The sequence below is a fragment of the Mustela nigripes genome, chromosome 17 (assembly GCF_022355385.1).
Source record: "Mustela nigripes isolate SB6536 chromosome 17, MUSNIG.SB6536, whole genome shotgun sequence".
NCBI classification, from domain to species: domain Eukaryota; kingdom Metazoa; phylum Chordata; class Mammalia; order Carnivora; family Mustelidae; genus Mustela; species Mustela nigripes.
In genome coordinates, this window is record NC_081573.1 from 10082042 (window position 1) to 10090268 (window position 8227).

The 8227-nt window shown below is 61.3% G+C and overlaps 1 protein-coding gene across 5 annotated transcripts in view; it reads left to right on the top strand.

The window, feature by feature from the left end:
- CIC (capicua transcriptional repressor) overlaps nucleotides 1-8227 on the top strand; it is a 27335-nt gene continuing 19108 nt past the window's right edge. For 3 of the 5 annotated variants that reach the window (XM_059382839.1, XM_059382842.1, XM_059382841.1), the window contains exons 1-2: nucleotides 748-870; nucleotides 3277-6090. In XM_059382839.1, coding sequence (XP_059238822.1) covers nucleotides 3288-6090 — 2803 coding nt within the window. In that variant the 5' untranslated portion in view covers nucleotides 748-870; nucleotides 3277-3287. Of the gene's footprint in view, nucleotides 85-745; nucleotides 871-3276; nucleotides 6091-8227 lie in introns of those variants that run through there. The other 2 variants (XM_059382840.1, XM_059382843.1) reach the window with 2 other exon arrangements.

Here is an 8227-nt window from a genome sequence, read left to right on the forward strand (position 1 = left end):
TTGGCTGCTACTCGCACCTCCCCCTCGTGCCGCTACCGCCGCCACTGAGAGGAGCCACTAGCGACGCCAGAGCCGGGAATCCGGGTGAGTCGGGGCCCTGGGTCTAAGATGCTCCCGGTGTGCAGGGAGACTTAGAGGAACTGCCCTGTCCGACTTTTTCTCCTCGCCCGGGTTCTTTGGTGCTACAGCACTCTGTCACATGGGAGTTGTAGTCTGCTTTGTACTATTGACTATGGGCCGGAGACGTAAGAAGACTACCATTCCCAGCAAGAATTGCGACTAGCCGGTCAACAAACGCCCAGGCCACGCCTCCTCAGCCTGCTTATTGGACAGCCTATCCCTTAGCCCTTCCTTCTTGCACTTCATTGGTTACTGTCCCTCACAGAGGCTGGGTTCCGGCCTAGACTGCAGGGCGACTGGCTACTGTATTCGTCATTCTGCACTAAGACGGCTTGCGATTGGTCTTGGCTGATGCCCATCACGTATTGTGGGGCAGGGCCCTAGGCAGATCAGGCGGTCGTAGGCTCAGGTTGGTGTCGGTCCCGGAGGGAGGCCGGTCTTGGACTTTGTCCCCGCCTCCTGGCGCTGCCGGGTGGGCAGAATTGGTCATGGCGAATGTCGCTCGTCGTGGAGAGGCGGAGCCGACCAGGCTGCAGATATCTATTGGTCTAGGACGGCGCCGGTCAGCGGGGTTGTGGCCGGTGATTGGCTGGCTGCTCCAGCTGTTGCAGGTCCATTCACCATTTTGTGTGTTGGAGTAAAAAAAAAAAGGGAGAATCGAGAGGGAGAGCCGGAGGGGGGGCGGGGAGGGACCGGACCGGACCGAGCCGGGGCCAAGGCCCCCCGCCCCGAAACCCTGCCGAGCCCGAGGTGAGGGGCGGGGCCAGGGCTGACACGGGCAGGGGGGATTTGGGGTGCTGGGGGCCGAGGGGGGGCAGGGGGGCGGGGGGGGGGGGGGGGTACAGGGGAAAAGGGGGGGGTTGGATGGTGGGAAAGGAGGATAGAGTGGATGAAGTGGTGGGGAGGAACAGTGACAGAAAAGGGGTGACGGAGAGGGGATAGTGGGCAGAGAATGGGTAACAGGAATTGAGGGGTGACAGGACTAGATCAGGGTGACAGGGAGAGGGAGGGGACAGAGTTGGAGGGGTGACAAGGAGAGGTGATGGAGAGAAAAGGTGATAGGTCCAGAGATGGCTGACAGGAGAGTGACTTGGAGGAAGGGGTGACAGAGATAGATGAGGGTGACAAGGATGGGGTGGCTGAGGAGGGGGGAGCCTAGGGCCTGTGAGGAGAGAGGCAGAGGTAGAGGTGGTGACAGGACGGGAGAGAGAGTGCCAGAGAAGCTGGTGCCAGGAGGGCTTATGGGAGCAGAGAGGATGAGACCCTGAAGAACCAGGGCCTGGGCTGGCCTGGGCTTCGGGAGTTCCTGCTTAGATTCTGAAGGAGGTGAGGAACCACAGGGCCTTGGGTGGGAGTTATCCAAAGTGGGGTGGACAGGAAGAGAGTAGGCCCAGGGGAAAAAAAAAAAAAGGCTTGGCTTTTGGGGTGAAGAGGCAGGACTAGGTGACAGGGTCCAGGGGTGCCAGGCAATATGGTTGTAGGCCCTGGGAGGGGTTATGCAAAGGTTTGTGTTTGGGCAGGACTGGGGCCGGATCTCGGTCCCCAGGACAGTGGCCCAGCGGGTCAGTGGGGAGAAGGTGGTGGCAGCTGCCCAACTCCTGGACACTTGGATCCCTGCCCCAGTGTGAGAAGCCCCGGGCCCTACAGCTCTGCCTGTGAGGACCCCAGGATTGGCCCAGAGAAGGAGCAGCCTTGGATTGTATGGTCCTCAGGAGGAGCAGGCCTCGAGTTGGAGAACACAAGATCAGGGGTCCTGGGGGAGCCGGCAGACTGAGTCAGGGGTATCTCTGATTGTGTTTGGGTTAGGGCCCTGGGTACCCCCACCCTCCCATAGGCCCCCTTTTGGCCTCTCAGCTTCTCTTAGTCACTTCAGAGTAAAGTTTTTTCCCTTTTCTTTTCTCAGGGCAGCTTGAAAGGGGGCGGGCAGTAATGACTGTTCAGGAAGTGGGTGAGGTTGGCCTGCTGGGCTGGGCTTGCCCTGCTTTCTTTGACCTTCTCCCACTTACCCCCACTTGGAGTCAGAAGTTATATTTGGGGGCCCCCTGGCCCCAGCCAGCTCAGCCACCCTGTCAGAGGCAGCCCAGTGGTGGTGGTGGTGGGGGGGGATTCATGCAGGCCAGAAGGGGGGCTGGGCTTGCTGGTCTCACGCTGGGTGCTGTGGAGGGGAGGGGCAGGCTCCCATCCAGTGGGACAGCAAAACCCTGGGGTGTAGCTCTGTGTCCCACTGTGTGATGACGTGTGTGTGCCTCTGTGTGTGTTTTTGTGCGCGTGCGTGTGCTCATGCATGGCCCCGTGGCGGCACGGGTATAAGCTCTTGCCCCAGACGTGCCCCTGCCTGCTCCCTGCCAGGATCTGGGGAGATGGCTATACCTGGCAGGCCTGGGTGCAGAGAAGAGTGGGCAGCCATCCCTCAGGACTTTCAGCTGCCCACTCCTTCCCACGATGGCTGGCCATGCCAGGCAGCCCAGAGGGGTGGGGGTGGGGGTGGAGAGAGGCTCACATCACAGCCCAGTCACCTTTTTTGTGACTGTGTTCCTGTGCATGTGTGTGTATGTGTATGAGTGTGTGTGCTGTCTGGACAGTGACAGTGCAAGGAAGCGTGTCCCCTGGATCATGTGACAGGCGGCACACTGAAATGGTTAGGAGCACAGACTTCTGAAGCAGCCAGATTGCCTGGGTTCAGACCCTAGCTCTGCCATTTCCTGGCTGGATGAATTTGAACAAGTTGCTTGTGTTCTCTGTGCCTCAGTTTCCTCAAGTAGGGCTGTCGGTCATACCTGCCTCTCAGGAATATTGTCAGGAGGAAATGGGTTAATAAAATCAAATTCGGCCCACGGCTTGGCACAAAGGCATGAACCATTACTACCTTTTTGTGCCCCGTCGGGCAGTTGCACATACCTGCTGTGGCCTGTGTAGAGGGAACAGATATATGTCAGTGTCCCCAACGAGCCAGAGTACATAACTCAGGGGACATGGGTGCCAGTCTGTGTCCAGGTGCCAGTCAGGGGCCCCCATGAGTGGAAGACAGCCAAGAGAAGGGCTTCAGGTATCAGGGACCTAACTAGGGCCTCAGCAAGTGGGAAGTCTTGGGGGACACTGGCTCTGGGAGGTTCCTGAGTTGCTCCCCATGATCCCTGTCTGCCCTCCCACCTGCAGGTGGACAAAAGATGAAGCCAATGAAGAAGGCATGTGTCGGCCTCCCAGGTTCTGGCAGTGGCGGCAAGTCCCCACCGGCCACCCGGGCCAAGGCCCTGAGACGGCGAGGGGCTGGGGAGGGCGAAAAGCCAGAGGAGGAAGATGAAGAGGTACAGCAGCAGCAGCCCCAGCAGCCTCCGGGGCCAGAAGAGGTTGAGGAGGGTGAGGAGGAGGAGTCCGAGCGGGGCTCTGGGGCTGAGGGGCTGACCCCGGAGCCACACCCCGATGACCCGGCGGCCCCAGGCCCTGCTGAGGACCCTAAGGTAGAGGGGGAGGCAAGTCGCTGGGAACCCTCCCTCAGCCGTAAGACGGCCACATTCAAGTCTCGAGCGCCCAAGAAGAAGTATGTGGAGGAGCATGGAGCCGGCAGTGGTAACGGTGGGCCGGCCGGGGCCCCTGAGGAGCGGGCACGAACCCCTGAGGAGGCCGGCGCCCTGGGGGTCCCTCCACGGCCACCCACCTCCACCCGTTCCTCTTCCACCGACACAGCCAGCGAGCACTCAGCTGACCTGGAGGATGAGCCCGCCGAAGCCTGTGGGCCAGGCCCCTGGCCCCCAAGTGGCACCAGTGGCGGATACGACCTGCGGCAGCTGAGGTCCCAGCGGGTGCTGGCTCGGCGTGGAGACGGCCTCTTCTTGCCGGCCGTGGTGCGCCAGGTGCGCCGAAGCCAGGACCTGGGCGTGCAGTTCCCTGGGGACCGGGCACTGACATTCTATGAGGGGGCGCCTGGCAGTGGTGTTCATGTGGTTTTGGATGCTACGCCGCCGCCAGCTGCCCTTGCGGTGGGCACAGCTGTTTGTACCTGCGTAGAGCCTGGCGTGGCTGCCTACCGTGAGGGTGTGGTGGTGGAGGTGGCCACCAAGCCTGCTGCCTACAAGGTCCGCCTCAGTCCTGGCCCCAGCTCCCAGCCTGGTCCGGCCGCTGTCCCACAGCCCCCACAGCTGCCACACCATGAACCTGAGGAGGCCGTGTGGGTGGCCCGTTCCAGCTTGCGCCTGCTGCGGCCCCCCTGGGAGCCTGAGGCCCTGCCAAGGAAGCACCCCGCAGGCCCTGAGGAGGAGCAGGCTGAGGCAGGGGGTGCCCTGGCCCCCTGCCCTGCTGCCCTGGACCCCAAGCAGCCTGAGGATGCCGAGGTGTCTAAGATCAGCTTTGGTGGCAACCTGGGGACTTGCGAGGAGGGTGAGGAAAAGCACCCGCCGGCCCTGGGCACCCCAGCCCTGCTCCCGCTGCCTCCGCCCCAGCTCCTGTCACCGCCACCAAAGTCCCCAGCTTTTGTGGGCCCGGGCCGCCCTGGGGAGCAGCCATCACCCTGCCAGGAGGGGAGCCAGGGCGGCAGCCGGAGCAGCAGTGTGGCCTCCCTGGAGAAGGGGGCAGCGCCAGCCGCCCGAGCACGCACACCACTGACAGCCGCACAGCAGAAGTATAAGAAGGGTGATGTGGTCTGCACACCCAACGGGATCCGCAAGAAGTTCAATGGCAAGCAGTGGCGCCGGCTGTGCTCCCGAGATGGCTGCATGAAGGAGTCGCAGCGGCGGGGCTACTGCTCGCGCCACCTGTCCATGCGAACCAAGGAGATGGAGGGCCTGGCGGACAGTGGCCCAGCTGGGGCTGGGCGGCCAGCAGGCGTGGCGGCACGGGAGGGCAGCACCGAGTTTGACTGGGGTGACGAAACATCGCGGGACAGCGAGGCCAGCAGCGTGGCAGCCCGCGGGGACTCGCGCCCACGCCTGGTGGCTCCTGCTGACCTGTCCCGCTTTGAGTTTGATGAGTGTGAGGCGGCCGTGATGCTGGTGTCGCTGGGCAGCTCTCGCTCTGGCACACCCTCCTTCTCTCCTGTGTCTACGCAGTCACCCTTCTCACCTGCCCCATCGCCCTCCCCGTCGCCGCTCTTTGGCTTCCGCCCAGCCAACTTCAGCCCCATCAACGCCTCACCAGTCATCCAGCGCACTGCCGTCCGCAGCCGCCACCTGAGCGCCAGCACCCCGAAGGGAGGCGTGCTGACCCCACCAGACCTGGGTCCCCACCCGCCGCCACCTGCCCCCAGAGAGCGCCATTCTTCTGGCATCCTACCCACCTTCCAGACCAACCTGACCTTCACCGTGCCCATCAGTCCCGGGCGGAGGAAGACAGAGCTGCTCCCCCATCCGGGGGCTCTGGGGGCCCCTGGCGCAGGGGGTGGAGGAGCCACCCCGGATTTCCCCAAGAGTGACAGCCTAGACTCTGGTGTGGACTCGGTGTCCCACACACCTACACCCTCCACGCCGGCTGGCTTCCGGGCCGTGTCGCCTGCCGTGCCCTTCTCCCGTTCCCGCCAGCCCTCGCCGTTGCTGCTGTTGCCCCCACCTGCTGGCCTGACCTCGGATCCCGGGCCCTCTGTGCGCAGGGTTCCTGCTGTGCAGCGGGACTCCCCCGTCATTGTTCGCAACCCTGATGTGCCGTTGCCCTCCAAATTCCCTGGGGAGGTGAGCACTGCTGGCGAGGCGCGGGTAGCAGGACCTGGGCGGGGCTGCCGAGAGACCCCAGTGCCCCCTGGGGTGGCCAGTGGGAAGCCTGGCCTGCCCCCACCTCTGCCAGCCCCTGTGCCCATCACCGTGCCTCCAGCCGCGCCGACTGCTGTGGCCCAGCCGATGCCCACCTTCGGCCTGGCTTCTTCACCCTTCCAGCCGGTGGCCTTCCACCCCTCACCTGCTGCCCTATTGCCTGTCCTGGTCCCTAGCAGCTACACCAGCCATCCTGCCCCCAAAAAGGAAGTCATCATGGGCCGACCTGGGACAGGTAAGAGATGCCAGTGCAATGGCTGGGTGAGGGCTCAATGGGGACGGGGCTACTCGAAAACTGGCTCCCCACCTGGGGAAGAGCTCAAGGGGAGATTAGCCTCCTCTCTGCAGAGTAACTGCAGGAATTCACATCCAGGCAAGGGACTGGGCTTGGAAGGCTCAGGGCACGGTTTCTGGAGGCCTTCTGTTCGGAATGCACTCCCAAGGGCTTGAGCAGTCAGCAAACCTTTCCAGAGCTTTTGGGAGCCAGGCCCCCACAATCCTCATTGGATAACAGAGTTGATAATCGCGATGACAGCTGTCATGTCTGGAGGACTGGTGGGGACATCATCATAATAAGCATTGCCTGTGAGTTATCTGGCGAACCCTCAGACACACCCCGTACTGTACCTGGGATTGTTTTCAGCCCTTTGGAAATACTCGCTCATTTTGTCTTCACGAGCCTAACAGGCAGTGGGGGTGGGGGAAGTAGGATTAGGCTCATTTAGAGGCATCTGAGGCCAGGTTATTTCCTTGCCCTGGATCCCACAGTTAGTGAGTCCTGGGCCCAGCCTGCACAGCCAGGCAGGCCAGCTGGCTGGTCCCCACTGGGCCACAGTGCCGGGTTATAGATGGGAAGATGGAGGTTCCAAGGTGCCTTCTGCCTCGGGGTAGCAGGATCAGGACCGGAGTGCTCGCCTCATACCTGTGCCCTGGAAATATCACAGGTGCAGTCAGTGCATGAGTGGAGCTGGGGGTGTGCTAGGCAGGCCTCCAGGTGTGAAATCCAGTCTTCTGCCCTCAGGAGAGGGCATGTAAGCCAAGAGTTGAAGGATGAGTTGGAACCAGCAACCGTGGGCTGGAAGAGCCTCCTAGGAGACCAGAAGGAGCACAGGGGAGCAAAGCCACTGTGGCCAGAGCGCTGAGGCCAGAGCCCGGGAGAGCCAGTGGCCAGGCTAGATTGGGCCTTGTCAGAGCAACCGTCAGGGAGGGTGACCAGTCACCAGCCCTTTCCCGAGCATCTTTTTTTAATTTATTTCTTAATCCACTGTTGACTGGAGTGGCCTGGTCGTGTGGTAGTTGGTACTGAGGACACAGCCCTGCTCTTACAGGGCACACAGTCCTGGAACAGACAGATCTGTCACCGGACAGTGAGCAGCCAGAGGGGTCAGAGCTGGGATGGGGGAAGCCCAGGAGGCCGTGGGAAGTCAGGAGGGCTTCTTGGAGAAGGGGCCAGGGTGTCTAAAGTGAGATATGCAGGGTGTGCAGAAGCGAGTCTGGCAAGGCCGGCAGGAGGACCATGAGGCAGAGGGAAGAGTTTAGGCAAAGGCCTCGAGGCCAAAGTAAGTATTTAAAGGAAGTGGAATCTGCAAAACCAAAGGCTCTAAGGGATGGTGAATGCGGGAATGCATGGCTCTGTCCAGGAGCAAGGGTCAGATCCCCGAGGGCCCTCAGGAGACTTGGGAGCTTTATCTTGGTGGCATTAGGGAGCCAAGATAGGCTTTGAGCTGATCTTCTGACCACACCTGTACCGTGGAGGGTGAGTTCCAGGGCCTGAGAGCAGAGACAAGGAGAGCAGGGAGGAAGGGGGCTGTGGTGGGATCTGGGTGGGAGCTGGGACTGGGGCAGAGAGGCTGATGTGGCTGGGATCCCAGGCCCTAACCTCACGGAGCTCCAGCCCAGACCCAGAGCACAGGGACACAGGTGCTGTGCTTGCCCCTCAGACTTATATGCTGAGGTTGCGAGTTGTGTTTTTTCGCCCTGCCCCCAGCATTTTTTACATTTGTTAGTGTAGTTGATAGGAGCCCATTGCCACAGAAACGGGCACAACGGGGATTTCTGTCTTTAGCCAGATGAAGAAAGTGAAGCAGAAGGACTCTATCTAGAACTATCCTCTTCTCCCCCCTACCCCACATGCCCACAGCCCCCAACATTGCCTTCATAGCATTGTATCACGTGACCCTCACTGCTGGCATTTGGAGGGGGATGGCACTGATGCAGGGCACCCGAGGCCCACCAGGGCAGACCCAACAGGGGTACCTGTCACCATTTTCCAGATGAGGAAAAGCAGCAGAAGAAGAGTCTTTTTTTTTTTTTTTTAAGATTTTATTTATTGATTTGACAGAGGAAGATCAAAAATAGGCAAGAGAGGCGGG